The sequence below is a fragment of the Manis javanica genome, chromosome 15 (genome assembly GCF_040802235.1).
Source record: "Manis javanica isolate MJ-LG chromosome 15, MJ_LKY, whole genome shotgun sequence".
NCBI classification, from domain to species: Eukaryota; Metazoa; Chordata; class Mammalia; order Pholidota; family Manidae; genus Manis; species Manis javanica.
Genome location: NC_133170.1, coordinates 65,160,305 through 65,183,986, shown reverse-complemented (window position 1 = coordinate 65,183,986; position 23,682 = coordinate 65,160,305). Strand labels below are relative to the sequence as shown.

At 51.6% G+C, this 23,682-nt stretch overlaps 1 protein-coding gene across 13 annotated transcripts in view; it reads left to right on the top strand.

The window, feature by feature from the left end:
• RIMBP2 (RIMS binding protein 2) overlaps nucleotides 1–23,682 on the top strand; it is a 174,492-nt gene that overhangs the window by 101,201 nt on the left and 49,609 nt on the right. For 12 of the 13 annotated variants that reach the window (XM_073223953.1, XM_073223952.1, XM_073223951.1 and 9 more), the window contains 3 exons: nucleotides 2,821–2,943; nucleotides 14,697–14,801; nucleotides 20,303–20,353. In XM_073223953.1, the coding sequence (XP_073080054.1) occupies nucleotides 14,700–14,801; nucleotides 20,303–20,353 (153 nt within the window). In that variant the 5' untranslated portion in view covers nucleotides 2,821–2,943; nucleotides 14,697–14,699. The remainder of the gene's footprint in view (nucleotides 1–2,820; nucleotides 2,944–14,696; nucleotides 14,802–20,302; nucleotides 20,354–23,682) is intronic. The other variant, XM_073223947.1, reaches the window with a different exon arrangement.

Sequence of the window (23,682 nt, the reverse complement as noted above, 5' to 3'; positions counted from 1 at the left end):
GGGTCTGGCAGGGAAGAGAAGGCATACCCCAAAAGTGATGAGCAGCATCACTGAAGGTGGTTTGCAGAGATGTGGCGGGGCTCAGGGAGCCAGGGGGTGACTGAAGCCCACGCCCCACGGCTGCCGGGTTGGTATTTCCTGGGAAGGAGGGCATTATCACAGAAAGATCTTTCTTCATGGGACAGATTGGTCTTTGAGATTCCTAACATCAATTTCAACCTAATGTTCCCAACACCCTTTCTCTTTTTCCTCCTTCCTGGGGAGGTTGGTACCAGACCACCCAGGGTAATGCCCTCAAGCCTAGGTGTGGCAAGGCTGCGCTCCTCCTAGAGGCTCTGGGAGAGAACCCGCTATCTCACCTCTCCCAGCTTCTCAGGGGTTCCACGTTCCCTGGCTCATGGCCCATCCAGCCGGGTGGTGAGGACCTGCAGCCGTAGCAGCCAGGGCGCCGGGATCACCCCCGGGGCACAGGGAGAGATTCTCTCGAGTGGAGCCCAGGCTGTCAGTGGAAGGATGCTGTGTCGGAGTCCCCAAGACCCCCCCCCCCACAAGGGCTTGCTGTTTCACCAGGAAGACTGGCAGGCCCCAGCATACAGTCACACTCATGGCTACAATTTATTCCAGGGAAAGGACAAGAGGGCTGCTCAGCAGAGGGAAGGACACGTGGGGCGGAACCCAGGGGCGGCCAGGCTCCAGCTTCCAGAGCCCCTCCCGGGGGTCACGCAGGGCGAACTGAGTTCCCACAGCAGGGAGTTGTGACAGCACATGGCAAGTTGCACCAGGGAAGCCCATTAGAGATGCAGTCCCAGGGTCTTCCCTGGGCTTGTCACATAGGCACCTTCTGCCCGATCCCCAATCCCCAGCCTGCAGAAGGAAGGCAGGTATTGAGCTTCTGGTCTGGATGGACACAGGTCACCTCTCTTACCAGCTAGGGAATGGTGGGGTCTCTCCTGCAGTCCAACTTCCCAGGGCCAGCAGCCCCAGCAGCCCTCCTGGGGACAGGTCTCAGGCCTGTGGAGTAGCCCCTTTTCCATTCAGACATCCCCTGCCGGCTGCGGGGGGCGAGCAACACCGACCTTGCTCATCTCTGACCTGTGTCTCCCGCTGCCATCTCCCGCTGGCCAGGCCCAATTAGAAGCTGGATGGTTCGGGGATTGGCCTCTGAGGCCCAGAGCAGGAGGCATGGGGTGGACAGTGGCTCTGCAAGGAGCAGCAAATTGAACGCCCCAGGAACGCCAGCCACCTTTCCACTTGCCTGACTCTCCATTCAGCCAAAAGCATTTGTGGACCACTGACTGCCAGGTGCTCTTCTTGGCTCTGACGGTAGAGATTGCGATGTTGAAAGAAACTCCTGTCCATGGGAGCTGTATTCTTTTTGGTTTGTTTTGTTTTGTTTTGTTTTTAATGAGGAGAAACAAAATGAAAAATTTAGACAGTTACCTGGATCACTTCACTTAGTGATAAATGTCTGTGGAGAACATGGCATGGCCAAGAGATGGGGAGGTGGCTGACAGTGAGGAGGAGGGTTTTGTACCTCCAGTGGGCTGGGAGGGCCTGTCTGCAGGGGTGACACAACTGATGAGAAGGGGCCAGACTTGCGAAGGGTAGGGGTGTACAGAGAGGTGGTGGGCATGTGCCCTAGTGAGAGCAGCATGTGCACCCCCAGTAGGGGTGGGCATGAGCTGGCGTGTTGAGGGACAGTAGGGGAGCTGGGCAGCCCCAGCGTGGTAACCATGGTAATGGGCCAGCAGGTCAGATCAGAGAGGGGTGGCCGCATGCTGCAGAACCTTGCAGGCCACACACCAGGAGTTTGGATTTTATTCTAATTTCCTTGGAAGCCGTGGGAGGTTTCAGAGAGAGGCAAGATCTGATTTATATCCCAGAATGCTTAAGTGAGGCTGGGCTTGAGGCCTTTGAACATTATCCCCATCCAGTTTTCTTGACTAGTCAGAACATGAGACGTGGTGGTGGCTTCTAGCCACCCCTGCAGTTGAGGTCACGTGTGAGGACTGTTTAGTTCAGACAGGTCATGACATTTCCACCTGGAGCTTTTAATGCTTTTCTGAGTTGGTTAGCTGATGCATCACGCCATAGCAAAATGGCATTAGATACTCCTGAGGCATCAGACCTCTCTGCGACCTCTTAATAACAGCTTCCCCATAACCCTGTTCCTTTTACGAATGCCAAGTGGGTGTCTTCCTTTCTTCTGGTGCCATGGAAATTGTCAGGTTAAACTAATACTCTGTATGTAAAGTGTTAGAAACAGAAAGGGCCACTTATATAGCTGACAAATATGACTTTGTGACAGTCTGTTATTGAAGCTGTAATTCGCATTGTAATATTTGGGAAGGAGAGAAGAAAAAATTAAAAGTCTGTTGTTGGGCAAAAATATGCTGCACCATGAAAATTAATGGTGAATAAAGTGAAGTAACCTCTTATCAAAGACAGGTGTGGTCTGAGAATGGACATGGTTTCTGTGGCTATTGGAGTACCCATCATTCTAATCCATATGAAGACTTGCTGCCATTTTTATACCACCTCAAAGGTAGGGGTGAAATTCTTAGACAGAATAGTTAGTATCTTGGACAATTTGTGTAACACTTTTGTATCTGTTAGGACTTTCAGTTCAAAGAGACAGAAAATGATTCAGATTGATGTAAGCAAACAATGGGTATCTATTGGCCCAAGTAACTGGAAAGGTATTGGCTTCAGGCATGGCTTGATCAAGGCGCTCGAATAACCTCATCAGATCCTGATTGTCCCTCTGCTTCTTTTGGTTCTACATCGATTTTGTTGACTCTGTTCTCTCCATCCTTGTAGGTGAAAGTAGAGCATGCTCGGCTTAAGTACACACTTGCCATCGTGACCAGAGAACGCGATTTGGCCGTGAAGGAGAAACACCAGCTCCAAGCCAAGCTGGAGAACCTAGAACAAGTCCTAAAGGTAGGGAGGGGTGCTGCACCTGCTCTCCTTTGTCAGCATGGGAGGGTGGGCTGCAGAGTTCCCGAGTGGAAAGTGCTTGAAACTCTTTTTGAAGGCATCATCAAAATCCAGGATTCTTGGGGCTGTTTTTACCCTTTTTATGATATAAAAAGTGATAAATAACAAAATTCAAATGTTTCTGGAAGTGATCCAGAAAAAGCAAGTATGCGTTTCCATTTCTTAGGATGTTAAACACAGCTGAGCAAGAGCTGGTGGGCAGCACCCCAGATGGAAATTGAGTTTACTGGAGGGACGATGAGAGATGTCATGACTGGTTTTTCAAACTTCATGCATTTTAAACTGTTCCTCAGATGCTGAATGACCTTTGCTACAAAAGATAGCTAAGTCATAACAGTACTTCCTCAGGGTGCAAGGAATTGTTCCTCCTCGTGCATTTCCAATGAGCTGCAATCTCCAATATTTAATGGGGGCATTGATTTGCTACCAATGGTACTGAGTTAAACTGGGTGAATTCTTTGGCTCTCTCTCTCTTTCTGTTTTTGAGTGTTAAAATTTTATTGGAGTCTCATAGGAAAAAATTTAAAACATAAGAGAATAAAATAATCACCTGCAGTCCTCCAACGTGATGCCTATGTCATCTTGCTGGGGGCATTACACAGGCACAGACATGGAGCGGCCTGTACTGCAGCCCCTGCCTCCTCCACCAGGACGTGGTCTTAATTCCCTCCAGAGCTCATTTGGGGGGAACAGTTGGAATTTGAGAGAAGCAGGCTATGGTTGGAGGCCTGGGGTGAGTAGGATACAGGGTTTCTTTGGGGCTGTGGAATGCTCTTGGGAATACAACCTTGTGAGTTCACAGAAACTTGTGAGTGCACACTTTAAGAGGGTGAGTTTTATGGCGTGTGAACTGCATCTCAGTTTAAAAATACAGATACCCTGTTCTCCCAGCAGTGGCCCTGGAGGCAACCAGGCTCGTCATGTGGCTCCCAACAGGGCTGGACAAGGCCCAGCGCTGGGGGCTCACTGAGATGTGCTCACTTCTCCAAGGGCAGGGCTGAGTCTGACTCTGACTATACTGCTTTTCCCCCTTAGCTCACAGATTTAGAACATAACCCTAAAGAAATGAGATTCCTCCACCCCCTGCCCCCCAGGAATATTCATTTCAGCAACCACCTGGATCACTGACTGTGAGTTCTCTGACCGTGCAAACGGTGACCCATCAAGGCTCCCCCTTCAGTGCTTGGGACAAAGTAGGTGATCGGCGGACCAGTGGAAGATGGGCTGCCCTGGGCATGTCAGGGGCTTTGCTGCAGGACTGCTGGGTTACAGTAATTATGAAGCACAGCATGGAGCAGGGGTTCTCAGTGGGGTGACTTTGCCCTCCAGGGGACGTTTTTGACGGGTATGGCTTGGGCGGGCTTTTGCCATCTAGTGGACGGAGGCCAGGGATGCCTACGATGCCCAGTACAGTCTGAGACAAGGAATCGAGCAGCCCCAAATGTCAGCAGCGCCAAGGTTGAGAAACCCCCGGGTTCATTGGCTATGGGTGCTGTACCACGTTGCCACAGACTGGAGCAGCACCAGTTCATCTCTCACAGTCTGGGTAGGAGGCCCAGAGCAGGCCTGCAGGGCTGCAGCCGGGGTGTCAGCAGGGCTGCCTTCGTTCTGCAGGCTTTAGGGCCGCTGTCCCTTGCCTTGTCCCTCCTGTGGCTGCTCATGGCCTCTTCTGCTACCTGCTGAGTCAGCAGTTTGACATCTCTTCTCTCTGGGCTTCTGGCTCCCTCTGATAAGGACTCTGATGTGCTGGCCACTGGACAGCCTCCCCATCTCGACCTCCTGGACTGAATCCCATCTGCAGAGTCCCCTTTAAATACCACATGTTCAGAGGTCCCAGTGACTGGGAGGTGGACATTCTGGAGGCCATTACTTGGCCTGCCCCACCCTAGAGTATTCTGAGATGACCCATGACATGGATCCGCTCTGGGCAGAAGACAGGGTATAAAGCAGATGGTGTGATGCTCACAGTGGCCGTGGTATCTGCTCGCCTGAACATCCAGTGACTGCCATTCACTGAGTTGGATGGCCTCCACCTGACACCAGCTTCCAAGTCTTTTGGGGGCAAAGGGGACATGCCATCCAGGAAACTAAGAACATGTGCGGTTTGCTGACGTGGTGTAATTACAGCCCTGGCGCTGTGCCAGCGTGCATTCAGTCTGAATGGACAATCAGTTTCTTGATCACGTTCGTATGTTGGCTTTTTGTTTCCAAATATCACTGATATACCACTTGTCTCAATACTGATAATTCAATTTAGCTAAAGACACTGTAGACTTTTCTCTAATGGTCTGTAATTGCTTATGTAAATAAGGAGTCCACCCACACCGATTCTTTTCCAAGGCCCTTACCGCCCAGTGAGGGGCTGTTACGTACTTTGTAAGAACAGCCAGAAAAGTGTGGCCATTTATACTGAATTTAAGAGGAAGTGCATTCCCAGATGCTCCTCCCACGGCCTCCTGCAATTTCTCTGGGAAAAACCAACTGAATCTTCACCTAAAGACACACTCATGCAGTGCTATTTATTGAGCACCTCGTATGTGCTGGCCACATTCTAGGTGCTGGAGAAAAGTCACCCAACCCATGCCCTTGATGCTGGCAGAGAGTTAATGACAAATCAACATACGTATCAGGTAGTGACAGGTTTTGTGGGGGGATAAAGGGTGATGAAGTGCTCTCTTACGTGTGGTGGTTGGGGGAGGCCTCACTGATAATGCCACATTTCAACAGGGACCTGGGTGACGGGAGGGGTCCTGAGGCAGAGGGGTGGGCAGCTGGCTCGTTCGACCAACAGCAGGGAGGCCAGTGTTGCCAGAATAGAAAGAAGATGAAGTCAGGAGGCCAGAGGAGCCAGATCACTGAAGGTCTTGAGGCTGGGTCTGTGCCCCACTCAGCCACCCTGCCTCCCTTCAGGCTTCTCGTGGGGTCTTCGCATGTGCTGTCTTTGCCACGTGGGTTGCTTTTGTCCTGTCACCCCCAGGATACTGTAAGCATGACATGGGCAGGCTCCATACCTTTGTGGCTTATCAGTAAATCCCCGGTGTCCCCACCAGATACCTGCATAGCAAGACCACAGAAAGTGTTTGTGGGCTGAATGAAAGAGTGACAACACAGAATATTCATCAGTCTGTTCAGTGATATTAGTCACTGCTAAGCCACCTGTTTACAGTGGCCAAGAGCATGAGGCTGCCAGCTTTGCAGAGGCCTGCTGGGACACACAACCTGAGACCTAGAGTCTATTCCATGCACGGCAGCCATAACCACCTTCATAAAACAAAACTTGCATCCTGTCCCTATGCTACTTACACCCACCAATTATTTCTTGTTTCCCAGATTAAAATCTAGACTCTACTGCAGGGCTCTGTGCTCTTTGCCCCTGCTTCTCCCTTCCACCCTGACTCCCACCATAACACCCTTGTATTCTGCACCAGCTACACGGCCTTGTCTGTCTTTGTGGATCATACCACATGTGCATGCACCCCAGGGCCTTTGCACTCACTCTTTCTCCCACCTGGAATGCTGTTTACCTCAGCATGTTGTATTTCTGGCTCCCGGTCAGCCAGGTCTTGGTTTCTTGTTGTTCCTTGGTGACACCATTCCTGACCATCTGATTGTAAGGAGCCACCATTCCTCCAGTCACTATCACATTTTATGCCATTTTCTTATAAAAACAACAACACATGATTTGTTTGGTTTAGTTTTTCACTTGTGTACTGTAAATAAGGAAACTGAGGCCCAGAGAGGCCGACTCCTCTCCCCAGAGCACAGAGCTTACATGTTGTGGGCATGCATTTGTGGCAGGTCTGGCTGACTGTACGCTCAGGCCAGGCTGTGGGGATCACAGGGGCAGGATGGAAATTGCACCCTGTTCCTGACGGATGCCCTATTCCTGGGTTTTTGTAACCCATCAGGGTCAGATGAGAAAGAAGGTGACTGGCCCAGCAGATTAAAGAAAACTCAGGAATCAGGAAAGTTCCAGGATTTTGTAAAAGGGGCTCCTAAATTCCTACTTATTTCTAGTGTGAGCACCTGAGATACTTTGGCTAAAATATATGTCAGCTTCCAGACATGGCACATCTAACTCATTATGAATGGCTCCCCTAGATGGGGCAGGAAGTCAGAGGACATGGAGAACAGACAGCTTTAATGTCTCCTCTTTCCTGTGTCTGAACTCAGCACGTGCCTGTGTTCTTTCCAGCCGATGCTGCATAGGAGCAAACCTCACACAGAAATGCTCCCTTATTTCCATGGCGCGTACTGGCTCCCATGCATGTGATGCAAACAGTATTGCTGCTAACACCTCCTAAGGGAGATCACTTCTTCCTTAATTTCTTTGTCCAGGCAGGACAGGATCCAGAGCAGAAGACAAATCTCCTTTTGATTTAACGTTAAGGAGAGAATTCAGTTGGTTCCATGCTTGCTCCCTCCGTGTCACCTCTGAGCTTTCCCTGGGAAGCAGCATCTTGACATTTGTAGGCTACTTAAGTGCTGGTGTTAATGTCGACATCCAGCTATAAATATCACCGCCCTAAAAATAAACCCTGCCCCAGGCAGAGCATTTAGACTGGTATTTTTTGCTGTGGTGTGTAATCCTTAGTACTTTTCAGATGTGGAATGTTTCCGTGGAATGTGGCATGTGCCCTTGCAGTCAGGAAGACATTTGAAAAAGGAAGTGGAAACCAAATATTAGAAATTTGGCAGAAGTGGTCTTGGGGTGAATGCTGGAGTTTTTAGACCCTATGAGAAGGCATGGGCCCCTAGTGCTCCCAGGGACAGCCAGACACGTGAGGATTTGTGGAAGTTATAAGAATGATTATGGGAATCACCTACCAGGAGAAATGCGGATGGCTCTTTTCAGTGGCCCCACGGCATGCCCCTAGCTTCGTGGCTGTGGGAGAGCATGTTCAGTGGCCCGAGAACTCCAGAGGATTCTCATTTCAGGGCACTGCAGAAAGGTTCTTCCCTTGGTTGTCTTGCAGAAAGGCTGCTGAATATCAGCACATCCTGAAAATATGGGAAGGTCCCATAGGAAGCCTCCTATGGACAATGTGAGCACATATCAGGGAGCTGAGTCCCCTGAGTTCAAGTTCTGGATTGAACATTTCCTAGCTGGGCAACCTCGGGCAAGTTACTTAACCTCTCTGGGCCTGGGTTTCCTACTCTGTAAATGGGAATAAAAATATTACCTGCCTTAAAGGAAGATTCTATGGGTTCTATGTGTCAATACTTAGCACAACCTTACTTCTAGGACTTGGTAAACGTCATATATGATGTTTGCCCTTGGGCAAAGTTTTCCCAGAGGGTCCCTTGGCAGGAGTCTCTGGGAAATCTGTGGCAGCGATCTGTTTGTGGGACTGAGAAGGACACAGTTTTTGTCCACCAGTTGTACAGTCTACACTAACTGCCAATGAGGGCTTAATTGCTGTGGCCCCCACGTGGGCTCAGGAGGTACAGTGCAGGTGTTCCATGCCACCACCCCTTCCCGGCCCCAGCCCTGAACCCTGAGTGCCATCTCCTGGCTCTGTCCCAGTAGGGATAGGTTCCAGGGCGGTTTAAATGTGGCCTCTGTATAAACCCTCTGGACTGGCCGTTCAGCCCAGAGTTTCAGTGAAAACCCTTGGCTGGTTCTATTGCTGGGCTCATGCGTCTTCAGGTGCCCTGGGGATAAGGTTATTTTCCTTGAATAAGTTGATTTGCTGCCAGGGACTGTGATCTTAGCACTTTTGTTCCTGGCCATTGGAGAGAGGGAGCAGCTGGTCCTACCAGGCCTGCCTGAGCCCCTCTGACATTATAACTCGTGCGGAGACCAAGAACCCTGACTCCACCCCATCCCACTCCTGACTCCCTGAACCTCAGTTTGTGCTCTTTCTGCTGCTGAGAAGGTGTCAGTTATTTCTGGAAAACTCCTTTGGCTCTCTGGCTGTTTCTTTCCCCAAACAAGAAATTGAAACTGCCCCAAAGCTGTCATGATCCACCAGCTGGCACTTTATTTTGAGAGACAAGACTTAAAAATCATGAAGTTTCAGAGTATAACATGAGACCTGAAAGAATTAAACTTTGTGGCAGCCATAAATGCTCTTGAAAAAAAGTTATGACAATCTGTGATAAAGTTTACCCAAGTCTATAGCAAATAGTTTTAAGGAAAAAGAGAGAAATCATTGGTTTATAAATTGGGAAATCTGAGAGAGAGTTTGGGCTTCAGGCAAGGTTGAATCAAGGTGTTCAGATGCTATCAAGAACAGTCTCTGTTTGTCCTTTGTCTCCGCTCTCTTCTATGTCTGCCCAGTTCAAGGTGGGCTCTCACCAAGTTATGTCAAAGATGGTAACCAACATTTCCTGGTTTGTACCCTGCCAATTTAGCACCCAAAGAAGAGAATGACTCTTTCTTCCCCAAGATTTCCAGCAAATCCATCAGAACTGTGTCCCATGGGTCCAGCTTTGTGCTCATGCAGCCAGAGGAGCATAGATTCCATCCTAGAGCTACAGGTTAGGATTATTCCCCAAAAACACAGGGCTGAGAGTAGGCTGACGATGATATCCTGGGCAGAATTCAAGATGCTGCTATTGTTTGAACAGGTTGGATGAGATTAGGTTTGAATCTAACTGAAAAACTCAAGTGAAAAACATAATACCGCCCCCTCCTCCCCATTACTTAATTCTCCTCTAAGGCATTCTATTTGGAAGAAAGCTAGAAATGTGATGTGATGTGGAGTTAGCTTCATCCATTTCCTTCAGTCTCTCAGCCAGGCTCCTGTCGAAAGGCAGGTGTTTTCCTTGGAGGGACTTCAATGCAGGGGTTGGCCACACAGGCCACAAAAGAGGTGGGAAGTCGAATACACACAGCAGAAAGCTGTTACCACCTCTGAGGCAGAAGAGACAATGGGGGTGATGTGTTCCCAGGAGCCAGAGGCTGAGGCCTTGGTGGGGGCTGCCCAGGATGAGCTACAGCCCCAGAGGAGAAAGAGCCACCTGCAGAGACCACCCAGGAAGCAGAGACAGGGAGAAACAGCCAGCTTCTCTCCTCTTCTGGACCTCAGTGCCTCCTGTTGGCCCATCCCCTGAAAGCAGGGGCAAGGGTGTGGGGAAAATGCAGCTCCGAGAGCAACGGGACAGGTGGCTGGCACACCGAGGTCAGCCTCAGCTGGGGAGGAGCTGCATAATAACAGGTGTCAGGGCCTCACCTTGTGTCACAAGCACGCATGTGCTGAGAGGTGGGTCTGTGGCAGGAAGACCCCAGTAGGTCTGGCTGTGGTCCAGGGCAGAGGTGATGGTGGCTGGCCTTGCAGTGATGGCCTGGGTGTGGAGAAAGGGGCCGATCTGGGAAAGGGCTTGGTGCCAACTGACAGACTGTCTACAGATTTGGACGTGGAGGGAGGAGGGAAGGGGGATCAAGAATGACTGTTGGCTTTTGTCTGGAGGAACTAAGAGGATGGTGGTGTCATTGCTAAGATGGGCAGCCTGGGGAAGGAGGCACTTTGAGAAAGAAGACCGAGAACTTGATTTCGGATGGGCTGAACTGGAGATGCCCCCTGCACACCCACGTGGAGGTGGTGCGCAGGCGGCTGCTTGGGAGTGTAGACTTCATTTGGGAGTGTGAGTGTAATTGGCAGGTGACACCATGTTGCAGGATAACATCAACTGAGGAAAGATTATATGTGGAGCAGTGGTCACCCCAGTGTTGGGGAACCAGCGGCGGGGAGAGGATCAGCAGAGGCAGATGGGGACACCAGGCAGATGTGGGTTCCGGCCTTGGCTGCCAGGCATTTCCTGGCGGACGCCCCTGCTCAGTGCTGCTGAGGACTGGCCCCGGGGCAGAGGGGGACCCTGGCTCCGAGAGCAGGGAGCCCCAGGCCATCTGGGTAGGAGGGCGGCAGCCCAAAACACCAGAGGGGGCGCGGGGAGTGAGGATGCGCAGGGGGAGCAGAGACAGACTTCTTAGCACTTCGTAGAGAAAGGAAGCAGATAACCGCGCAGTAGCTGGAGGGGCTGGGCTTTGAAGGGACAGGTAACACCCTGTCCCAGCCCATCTGCAAGCTGCACATCCATCATAATTAACCTGCAGCTCCGTCCCTCCAGGGGATGTATATATTTTTACACATCTATGCTTTTTCTGATTCATTGGTTCATTAGCCTAAGAAATTTAAGAGCTGTTGCCATCCACTGAATCTGAGAGTCCTCGCCACCTTGGCCACTAAGGAGGAGTTCACAAAGGTGGTGTTGCCCCTTACTCCCGTGATCCCGAGGCCACCCCAGCCTGCCTGGAGCAGTTTGTGAGCTCAGTTGTGAGGAAAATGGTTTAGTCCTTTCACCAATAACTTCCTCCCCAAAGCTAAATAAAGATTACATGGGCTGCATTTGGCAGTGCCCACTTCCAAAATAAACAGAAGCGCAAACATTAGCTGCAATAATAGCATAATTAAACAGCTGCATGATTGTTCTCCCCAACCAGGTTGGCTCTTCGAGCCTCCAAATGCCCGTGTGCTCCCCCGGTGGTACATCATGGGGAAAAACGTTTGCTCATTAGTGGCCTCAGGCCAGGAAAGGGTCAGTGCTCAGGCGTACGCTGGCTCTCAGGTTTGCCACTGGTGGGCCGGCGTCCGGGCTCTGTGTGGTCGTAAGCAGGTCACTCAGCTTCTCTGAGTCTGTTATAAACAGCACAGCACTCAGCTCTCAGCATTAGCTGGGGGAACGGCTAATGATGGCAGCGGCCTTCCTATTGCCGCCATCGTACAGCTCCCTTGTCCCAGCCCTCAGCGTCCCGCCTACACCTCTGCTGTACTGCGTGATGCTGTACTGGGGGAGGGGAGTCGGGGGCTCTTATATTCAGGGAGTGAGGTGACACAGGACTTAAGAGATGCCAGGGATGACTCTAAGTCATGTAATATTCAGACACCTGTATAAACCGGGTTCTGGCTCATAATTAACTATCAACACTAGTGACTTAACCAGTTGTTAATTGACCATTTACAAATTGATAATGCTAAGGAATAATTAATCCAGAAGAAGAAAACCAAGCCCAAGTCATGAGCCTGTGGTCACAGAGCTGGAGGCGGTAGGGCTGGGATTCGAACTCAGGCAGTGTGGCTCGTAGACTGCCCTCTGCTCTGTTCGGGACCCATTGCCAGAAGCACATCTCCACTGCCACGGTGCTGTCTGTGCTGTCCCTGCAGGCGTCTGTCGGGAAGCCCCAGCAGGGCAGGGAGGCTAGTGCGGCCGGAGCAGAGTGGGACTGGGGCAAGGCGGCTGAGCTCTGTGGGTCGGGAGCAGATCAAGGAAGGCCATACAACCAGCTATCAGGGTCCGGCATGTCTGCTGGGGCAGGGGACACAGCTTGGGGCAAGGTGCCTGCTCATGTCCTATGGGCAGAAGGTGTGTCCCAAGCTTCAGGGTACATAGTGGGTCCCAATAAATGTTGGTTGAATGAATAAAGAAGAAAAACAGGAATGAAGAAACAGAATAGAAATATTCCTCTCTGGAGCTGAAAGCCTCATGCAGACAGTCCCATCTACCCTCTGACAATCCCAGGAGCGTTAGTGGACAACAAGCACATGAATTTCCTCTGTGATCTTGGGAAGAATCCCAGTACTGGACACAGGAATAGCTCTTTGAGTCAGTGAGCAGGGTGTGGGGAAGGATGCCCAAAGCTTCTGAGAGGATCGGAAAATTCCCAGCATGTGTGGAGGCTCTTTGGCCTGTTCATGGTGGCATGTTCCTGTGCCCCTAAAAGTGCTTTGTGACTGGTTTGTAAATCACAGTGGGTCACTATGGGGGGGAGTTGAGCCCATCACGAAGAGAGCCTTAGAAGTTGTCAGGCCTGCATGGGACCCAGCTGTGCAGAGCCAGGAGAGCAAGGTCCAGCACTGCCAGGAGAGCTGCATGGCTGGGACCGTGCCCAGCCGGCAGCGGGGCCCTCAGGCTGCAGACCCTGGCGTGGGAGGAGGTATGAGTTTTCCTCCAACCAGTACAAGATAGGCACGTAGGACCCATTCAGCCCAGTGGGAACTGTTGTCATTGCCAGGGACACATACATACACACACACTTCCACGTTTTATGGGGTTTTATTCATATTTTGGGATGCTCCTTTTTCCCAGGACACAGGGTCCTGGGGAGAGTTTCCATAGCAACAATGAAACTGCTGCTTGTCTGCTGAGGCACTGGTGATGGCAGCTTCCAAGGCAGCTGGGGCCCCTCTCTGGAGGTGGCAGAGGGGCTCAGGGTCCTGCAGCTGGGAACCAGATACAAGCCCAGTCTGCGACCTCACTCATGGCGTGAGGAGCAGGGGCTCAGGAGGGCTTCCTTTTCTAATGCACGTGAACCCCGCTCCTGGGGACTGCAAACCGGGACCTCACTACCCGCAGTGGGGCTGTTCCCCAGGGCCTTTCCTAGAAGAGAGGAGATACGGAGGGGTGGGGGGACTTCGGAAAATAGTGTAAAGAATAGAATCTGCCCCTCTGCCCTCCTCCCTTACCTGCCTATGCCCCTGGGGAAGAGAAATAAGAGAAAAAACACAATAAAAATGTGAAATAATAAAATAAATCACCCACGAACTGAAGCCAAGTGGGGAGGTACGTTAGCCCCGCCATGGCCACCATGTCAAGGTGCTTCTCGTCTTTATAACATGGGTTAGACCTCAGGTGTTGGGTCACACACAGGCGGGCTCGTGAAGGGACCGGCTCTGACTCAGCTTCTGCCACCTGCTTCAGCTGCAAGGCGAGGCTAAATCTTCCTATTTTCTAAGGAATCTGAACTTCTATGTAAAAAGATCCAGATTTTAAAATGTTGCTCACTAAGTCTCCTTTAGCACATATTTCCTTATATGAACAACAAAAAAAAGGAAAGTTAGATTGGAAAGTTGTGCACCTGGCTCCCTGCGTGTGACACATCCTATGTGACTGACTCTTCCCTGCCCTGTGTCAACATTGGTCCACAGTTGCACCTTTTTTGAACAGTGTCATTATGTGAGTTGGGCCACCAGGGTCATGGATAGTCACTGTTGATGGCCCAGAGGTGCTGGTGGCCCCGACACCCACTGGTTGGGTGAGAAATCATCAGAGGAGAGTCTGTACAGAGCAGGGAAACAGCCCTGCCAGCCGGGGGGCTCCAGAGCCTTTGCAGAGGGACTGACCAAGGGGTGGTCTTCAGAGAGAGCAGGCAGGACCAGCCCCTGAGATGCAGGGGCTCCCTTCAGAGGCTGATTTGAGTCCCAGATGGCCACTCACCAGGTGTGTGACTAACAAGGAACATTCTGTGCCTCGGTTTCCCCCTCGAGAACAGGGCTACTTACTGCACCTCCCTCCTAGTATCCTTTAAGGATTATGCTACTTCAATAGCAGTAAAAAGGTTCAGATAATACACACGATCTTGGGTCAGTAACCCTTGACTGTTACTTGTATAAGACCTGGGGAAAAAAAGGGAGAAAAGAGGATTTTTTTTCAAAACGGGGAGAAGAGGGATTCGCTTTTGCACGAGATCCTTTAGTTCTGCTTAGTCGGTCATGGCGTTTAAACTATAAAAGGTGAAAACAACAAGCAGAAGCTTGTTGGTGTCAGGGTGCCCGCCCACCCTGAAAAGCCCAGGGGAAGCAGAGGGGCAGGTGCCTGCCACGCTGAGTCAGAGCTGGGGGGGCTCACTTGTACATGCAGATGACACCCAGCCAGCCCCCTGCACACTCAGCCTGACCCTGCCCTGCCCCCCACAGCACATGCGGGAGGCTGCAGAGCGGCGGCAACAGCTGGAACTGGAGCATGAGCAAGCCCTGGCCGTCCTCAAGGCCAAGCAGCAGGAAATCGACCTTCTGCAGAAGGTGAGTGGCCTGGGGGTACGTGCTGGCAGGCTGTGGGGCAGGGGGTTGGAGGGCGCTGGGTGCTCAGAGTGGGTGCAGACCGGCCTTTCCCTTGCTTGAGCTGGCTCCCTATACTACCTAGTGTGGAAAGATTGTATCACATCTGAACCCTGCAACTTTCCATTCAGGAACGGGCCCTGCAAGAGACACAGGGACCAGTTCCATAGGATTTGGGGTTTCTGGCATTGCTGGGGGGTGAATGGACCAGGGCCTGGCTGCGTTGGTAGTGGCAAATCCATACACGGGCCATTGTGACATCATCAGAGGGAACGGCTTGGGTTATGTCCACTCTCTTGGGGTTACACGATGTGTTAGTAAGGGAGCCAGTCAAATTTCAAGACACTGCTTATAATAGGATCTCATTAACAAAGGGAGAGAGACAGAGAGTCACAGAGATGGGACACAAAAAGGAGGGAGCAAAGGAGATAAAGAAAGAGAGGTGAGGGGGAAGAAAGGAAGGCAGGCAGCGGGAAGGAGGTGGGCAGAGCAGTCAGATGGGGGCATGGCCCTGAGATGGCGCAGGGTGCGCAGCTGCGGTCCTCCTGTCTCTCCAAATGGGCTTGAGGACCGTCCCTTAGGTACTGACCTGCTGCCCACCTGGCCCAGGCTGGGGTGGGTGGCAGGCAACACCTCCTCTCGTGGGGTTCCCTCTACCTGCCCCATGGGCTCTTCCAGGTCTGATATCAAAACAGAGGACATGTGGCAGCTTGCTTAGCCTGGCTGGGGATAGGAACCTTCCGGCGTGGTTTTCTTTCCCCAGCGTTTATAGCAGGGCTCATGGCACAAGGTGGATAATTTGGGTGCCATTTCTTTAATCATCGATTGAGACTTCGTGTGAAGGATAGATTTCATTAATCCAGTGCTGATGGGGAAGTTCACAGTCCTTATTACCTGTCCTAATAAGTTGGCCGGCATGCTGAGAAGCAGTATTTCATTAGATGTTATCCAGAAAGGATATTGCTGGGCCCAAGGCAGCAAGCCTGGGAGATGCCTACATGGCAGCCGCTCTTGTGCATCGCAGCCTTGGAATCCAGCTGCGGCAAGACAGATAACCAGCCTGCAGACACACAAACATGGTCGCAGGTTTTCTCAGCAGAGCCCTCTCTGGGAGCCTGGAGGTTTATCCATTAGGCAGGTGCTAAGGAGGCTGCACGGTGGCACCAGCTGCGTTGTTCAGCTCCCACGCCAGTCCTGTGCTTCGTACTGTTTTCTTTGCTCCTTTTTCCTGCGTGCATCCTCGTCTCCATTTTGGACACACTGATGCTTCGTCAGTAGGGGGAGCTGAGGGAGAGAAGCTAATGAAACCCGATGTGCTGATTTTGTGATTTCTTGGAGCTCAGAGTCTTTAAACTGTGAGAAGAGCAAGGTTGAACCTTGCAGGGAATGAGAGCTGTGAGTTCTCTTCTGTTCCTATTTCCACTTGGCTTCCCCCTCCGATGGTCCACGCTAGACGTGCTGACTGGCATCATTCACTCATTCATCTCACAAATGTTGGCTGCTGGATCCTCTGTCATCCACACATCCGATGTTCTGGAGCCAGGAAGCAGCAGTGGGCAAGGCTGGGCCATACCTCACTTTGGGGGAGCTTGCCCCGTGCATGAAGGGTTCTGCCTATTTGGTGTGAATGGATGAAGGAAGGAGGTGGGATGACACGATGGCTGATGAGGACGACTTTAGACTTGAGTAGCAAGTGCTCAGGCCCCACGCGGGGAGGAGCTGGGCTTGCAGGAGGATGCCAGGTTGTGGCGGGGACACAGGACATGTGCCCTCAGGTGCCCCCGCACCCAGGGCTCTGTAGGCTGCAGGAAGGAGCTTGTTTTCATTCCAAGGGAAAGTGAAGCTGTGGCGGTCCCAGGGTCGAGCAGGGGAATGATGGGTCCCCACTAGTTGCTACGTGGACACTGATTTGTGGAGGGGTTGGCACCACCGTGGTGTGTTAGGATGGGGTGGTGGCCATACAGGTGGAGAGAGGCGAGCACATTTCAGGAACAGCCAGGAAGAAGAGCTGGTGGAGCTGCTCCTCGTTTGGCTGCAGGAGGTGCAGTGGGTGGGATGTGGAGGGAAGGAGAGGTCGAGGACAACTCTCCTACCTCAGGCTTCCAGACACTTCTGCACATCTGGGCAGGAGGGAAAAGTCCTCTGCTGCCAATTCTGTTCTGGATCTATGGGCATTCAGTCCCAGACACGTTGAGATGTACACTTGTGAAATGTACATTTTCCTGTTCATATACTCAAATGAAAAGTTAAAAAGAGTCATGAATGGCCATAACTACAATCAAGTTATTCCAATAAGGAGGGTGATTTAATTTAGCTCAAACTGTTCACAGAAAAACAGAAAGACAGCCAGGTGGATGTGTGAGACTCAGGGATCCATGCAACTCCTTTGCTGTTTACACTAAAAAAGCACAAACTGAGTTTTCAGGTCTCAGAGTCTTGCAGGAGCCCAAACTCATGGCTTCGTTGCAATGTGCTCCATTGAGTCTAAAGGTTGGGGAGCTTCCAGAAGAGGGGGCAAAAGCACTAACTTATAAAGGGGAATGTAAATGGGCACCATGATGCTTACAGGTCTGATACAAACATAGTGGAGGGGACATCCTCTTTACTACATAAGCTCTCATGGGCCGGGCTGTGGGATCAGGGAAACTGAGACTTGCCTTTCCTGGCTGGGAAGTCTCGGGGTTAGGAAATGCTATGGAAGCAACAGGCAATGTTGCCCTGAGACAGGCGGGGCACTGGGGTGACAGTGCCTCCTTTCTGTGTGAGTGACCTTGCTTGATGTATTCCAACCCCGTGGAGTACATGCTATGATTATCAGCCCATTTCTGAACCCAGGAAGCTGATGGCCAGAGAGCTTACGGAGCTTGCCGAATGTCACGTGGCTGAGAAGCCACAGAGGCTGGCTTTGCTCTCAGCCCACGAGGCTGTGATGCCTTCGTTGCACCTTGGGGTCCACTGGTCTACCCTTGTCCCTCCAGCATGAGGCAGTCACCAGACGGCCTGAGGTCCCTGAGAGGCAGGGTGAGGTGTCTCCAAAGACTCCCGCCTTTCCTGAACCCACTGTAATGGGACCCCACTGTCATCCCCAGAGAGGTGGCTCCTGTTAAGTCACCTGCATGTGGACACCAGGCCCAGTGGCTGCTCTCTTGTCCTCATCCTCATGGACCCCAAGATGAGCCCGCAAGCTTGAGACTGTCATGTTACCCCCCCAAGAGTCATGGTACCTCTCAAGTCTCAATTTGTTCTGTAGGCAATTGTGTCTACATGAAGGTCACAGCTTCCGCACAGATTGGCAGCAGCCCCTGAAGTGAGCCTCGTTTAAGCTGGTGCTTAGATTTTGCAGGAATTCAGTGGTGCTAATTTCAGCTGTTAATTTTAACAATCTATTCTGATTGCCCAAATGGCCCAGCTTGCAAGTAGCCTACAAAAACGAACTTCTGATTGTCACTTGAAGCCGGAGCTAAGTTGTTACTGCCAACTTGGCTGAGTTTTACCAGCTCGCTGTGGAGTTTTTGTGGTTGTTTCCTGCCAGTTGAAAACTATCTTTGATTCGGCTGGCTCAATGGCACTGCTATTTATATAATCCCTACATGTTCTCTGCTTATCTGTCTTTTTTCCTGTTTCGTTATTTATTGTTGCTCTTGTTTTTGCTTTGAGAGGAACAATTTTAAGCATTTGAAGATTGAGCTGGGTTCAAGAATAGGGGACTCAATATGCTGTGATCTATCTACTTCCTCAGTTCTTAAAAACCTCACCGGAACTGTGTGAGGATGAAATGCACACACGTGACCTTTGGTGATCTCAGACTGCTTTTCACCTGGAGTCTGTGCTGGGGAAGCCAAGCTCCCCACTCTTCCTAAACCACAGACCTTTGTGAGTGAGAACTACAGATGTGGTTCATTAGCCTATTCATGGTGTTGAATAGCCTACCACTCATTATTCTCCAGGTGCCCAGAGAAAAATTCCTCCAGAATCAAGAATTCTAATTGTGAATCTCAGTTTAGTATGTGGATTCTTTATTAGTGTCTGATCTTAAGAGGCAGGGCCCATGATGTCAGGGCATAATCTGCTTTACAAGCTGGTGTTCCTCTGCTTCATTGGGAGAGTCTTTGTGGCCACTGAAGCTGGCTTGATGGGCACATTGACATGGCGATGGGGCAGTGCAGGCCTTTCTTCTCTGTCTTATGAGTCAACTTCAGAGTCTCACTGAACTTCAGGGTCTCCAGCTTCAAAGTGGAAAGCATCACAGTCTTCAACACTTGACGACTGTTCAGTGGGACTCCTGGTTTCAAGTGACAGAAAACACAAAAAGGGAATTGTAGTTGCACATACAAAAGGAATTCTACTTCAGATTTTGCTAGATACAGGACCCAAACCAGCTGACTCCACATGTGACTGAATCTAGCCCCTCCCAAATCCCATCAGACCTTGGTGCCTCTCCTGCCTCTGCTCTCCTCTGCATTGGCTTTGTTTTTGGCTTTCATATGGGGGCCCTTCCATGCTAGCCTTGCCCCTCATGGTGGCAAGGTGGCTGCAACTGCTCCAGGCTCTCCTCCACTCAGGCTCAAGTCCAGCAGACAAGAGGCCTTTCTCTCCCAGCATTCCCAGGCAAAGCCTTTTTGCTCCAATTGGACCATCCACCCACGTGTCAACTAATCCCTGAGAGTCTTTGTAGGGGGGCTGGATCCCCAGCAATGTCTAGGCCCTTCTCAGGAGAGGACACGTATACCAGGCAGACAAGTGCAACTGACACTTCCTGTCATCACTGTGGCACCCCAGGGTCTGTGGGGACCAGGAGGCGTCATGCTGCATTTCAGTTTTGTATGAATGCACCATTTGGCCCAGGCAGCAGCCGTCCTGAAAAATTTCTTTAGTGAAATTCGTAAAATGTTTTCATTCTACAGAAATGGCTTTGATTCAAGTAATTTGCAAAGGGTGCCTGCTGCTCCACTGAGCCGCTGAGAGCCTGTTTGTGCTCAGGACCCCCTTGCACCCCTCCTTCAGGGATGAGGGAGACCTCAGCAGACCTATAGCTACTTGAGGGTCAAATTCTCATGACTATATTTGTTTCCCAAGTAGTTGAGGGCATTTGGAGAAATGACAGTACTAGATAGGCTTTGGGGAGAATCATCTTGCCCTTGTGGATTCAGCTGCCTGTGTGTGAGCCCTTCTCAGGAACAGGCTGGGGGCCTCCCACCCTCGTGCTTTGACTGGCTCCCACCAGCCTGGCAGTTCAATGGTGGATCCGGGCGTCCTTGCCAATTCACACAAAGAGCACCAGAGCCGACAAAAATCCATGCCATCTTGCCCAAAGCAGGGAAAAATGGGAACTGACTGAGACACTCAAAATTGTAGGCTCATTAGGGGGTGAAAATGACCCATTCCCTGATAATTTACATGCTTGTCCGTCCTCTTCTCTCTCCCTCCGTTAAACATTTACTCTTTTGTCTTTTTATCTCAAAAAGGCTCAGGTTGAAGCTAAGAAGGAGCATGAAGGTGCTGTGCAGCTGCTAGAGGTAAGGCAGGAGCCTGCTGGCTTGCTGGGGGTGGGCAGAGTGTGGCAGGATGGCATTAATGTCTAACAGAGACAGTGGCTGAATGTACCTAGCGCCAGCTGAGGCACTGGCACCACACTCCCACATGGCTGCACAGATAATCCACACCAGAGGTGCCATCACAGCATCTGTTTTACCCATGAGGATGTGGGGCACAGAGAGGTCAAGTCATTTTCTTACAGCCACACAGCCAGCATCTGAGCTGTGGGCCTCAGGTCTGTCTGCTCTCCTCTGCTGCCTCCTTCCACGTGGAAAGCAAGGAGGACGGACCCTCCCTTGCATGGGGATGAGGCGCTGGTCCTGTGGGCATCCTGCCATCAGATGAGTTGTACAGAGTACATTTTATGCCACAGCTCTGCTCTGGAGGAAGCATTTGGCACTTGGTATCTGGGGGCATTTGCAGAATTAGAGAAGCCCAGTAACCAAAGCCATGAGTGCCATTGCAGGCACTGCCCCAGCTGCCTCCCAGGGGCCCTCCGCGGCCACCCAGAGCCTTTCTCACCACCTTGGTGGAGTTGGCAGGGGAGCTGGCCAGTGCCCGCCAGCAGGGGTGACCTGGAGGAGAGACTGCTCCTCTGTCCCTGGCTCGCGGCCCAATGCCAGCCTCTTGGGGGTGGGCAAATAGCCGGCCTGGACGGGACTCGTGGGGCCACCCGGCCTTTGTCGTCTGCATCCCTCATGCATAATAAACGGGCCCAGTGAGCAGGCCAGGCCTCTGCCTGCCCAAGGCAGAGGTCATGCAGCCATGACGCCTTAGTTACAGACACAGCAGCCCGGTGTTGCACAAGCAGGTGAGGCTGGCCCTGGGTGGCCTCCTTCCCTGGTTCCATTTCATCAAGAAAGGCCAGGAGGACCCTTCCCCTGGGCCTGCCATCTCCAGACAGGGGATGTGTTGCCTTTGCTAAGATGGCCTTTGCCCCCAGGGGAATAGCAGCCACTTAAAACACAATATATGCCTCTCTCAAAAGGCCTTTTAAAAACCATTTCTCCCGCAGGAAAAGGCTCCATCATTATCATCATATATATATTAAAATTGATTGATTGAAAGCGTCCCTTAGCTAATGAATGAATACCTGGAGGGATGTGTATGATGAACAGCAGGTGATTAAATAGAGAACCTGGGAGAAAGGAACAGACCTCAAAAGCCACATGTCTCCAGGGGCGAAACTGAGCTCCTCCCCACCCCCGCCTTCCTCGCAGAAGTCGCCCACAGTACTAAGTTTTGCGTCACCTTGGGCTGCAAGCAGAGCCTTTTTCCAATTACCCGAAGCCCATTTATTTTGATCACCTGTGTTGTTTAAATCCGCCTTCTGAGCTGCGCCCTCAGGGCAGCGTGCGCTGTGACGTGTGGTAGCAGTCCTAATGTGCTTTGGTTTGAAAGCCAGAAAAGGCAGTGGAGGGTGTGGTGGTAAGCAGGCACTTGCTTTTATTTACAGCATCTCCTGTAACTGTGTCTTACTTTGCTCCCCCCAGAACACCTTGGACAGCATGCAGGTATTTTAGGGGTGGTGCTTCCCCTGCAGTGCACTTGTTGATCCTTTCCCGGTGAGGAGCAGCCATGTGTCCCTGGGTCCGCCTAATCCATCTCTTCCAAAACAGGGTAGCTTGAAGCTCTGACCCTACAGTGGCTTCCTGTCGCGGCAGTGGGCTGTTGGGCTCCTTGGTGCTGGGCGTGCGGGGCCGCCTGCAGGAGTTCATGAGCGGGGTGCAGTGATCCGGGCTTGGGATATCATGTTCTCTGAAATGTTGGCGGGCCCAGCGACCCTGGCTTCTGTTTTCCGCAAGGCTGTAACTTTCAGGCTGGGAGACTCATTCCCTGAATTTCGATGACCACAGGGAGGGGATATTGTCAGGGCTGAGTCCACCCTTGGACCAGCCACGGCACTGAGAGCCTGCCGGTAGCCCAGAATCTGGCTGTTGGTCATCGGAATTCATACTGGCCCCTGAATGTTTCACCTTTTTGTTCCCTGCTGGCTGTGAGCCACTGCAGGTCCTCCAGGGGTGAGGGCAGCCACCTTGGTCACCCCCCCTGGGAGGCTGAGCTGGCCCCCAGAACAGGGTTTTGAGCATTCACCAAAACTCTGGGTGTGATGGTGCCTTGTGGAGGCACGGTGCTCCTCCATTCCAGACTAGCGATCGGTTCTCACAGTGGGGTTCCCCGAACGGCAGCATCAGCATGCCCTGGGAGCTTGTTAGAAATGCAGATTCTCGGGTCCTGCCCAGACCTCTGAGTCAGAAACTGGGGGTAGACCCAGAAGTCTGTTTTATCCTGCCCTCCGGTGGTTCTGGTGCAGCTGGTGTTTGAGGAGCATTGTTTAAGGAGTCTGTGAGGCTAGTTACGGGAGGAGGCCATATGCCGAGCAAGTCCTCAGGGATCTTTGCCTATTGTGATTGGGGGCTACGGTAGCCTCGGCCTCCACCCCACCTACCTTCGCCAGAGTGTTGACTGAAAACCATGGTGTGGAATCCCACCCACAGGCCATCTGCCGTGAGCAGCGTGGCTTCGCCTGGATCTGCCGAGTTCTTGGTGAGTGGTGTGCCCCACATTGCCTGCTGGGATGTCCTTCAGTTGGACGTTTGAAGCAGAATGACCCACCTTCTTGCCTAGCTGGCTATAACAAGGTGCCAGATGAGGGTCACCCCAGAAAATGAGTTAAAGCCCTGCACCTACTCCCACCAAACCCTCTTGAATCCAGTTCTATGGATATTTCTAAGCCCTGTTTCCTGGTGAATGAATGGCTAGGATGTTTGGGTACGAAAGGGGAGGTGTCTTTATTTCTGGTCAGGACCTGTGAGGAGGAGTCCCAGCACCCATGGCATAGTGTGGCTGGGGCTGAGCAAAGAGAGCTCAGAGTTAACTGGACGTGGAATAGAGTGTAGAGTTAACTGGACATGGAATGGAGTGTAGAGTTAACTGGACGTGGAATAGAGTGTTTTCCCAAGCAAGGCAGGGAGCTCTGTTTGCAAACCAAGAGGAAAGCTATTTAGACGCTATAGTTCAGTAACTTCCCTGGCACCTTATAAGAGTTGTTTCAAGACAAAGAAGCAAGAGATGATTAATAATAATCACAGTGACACCATTAATGAACGGTCATTCTGTGCCAGGTGCTGCTCCAAGGGCGCGCCTAAGGGTGTCTACGAGATAATGCACATGTTCTCTGTCAGTCTTCATGACAGCCCAGGGAAACTGAGGCACACTCAGGTTAAATGGCTAGCAAGGGGCTAGCACTCAAACCTCAGGAGTTTGGCACCGGAGTCCAAACCCTAAGTGCGGCAATGCAGCAAGACTT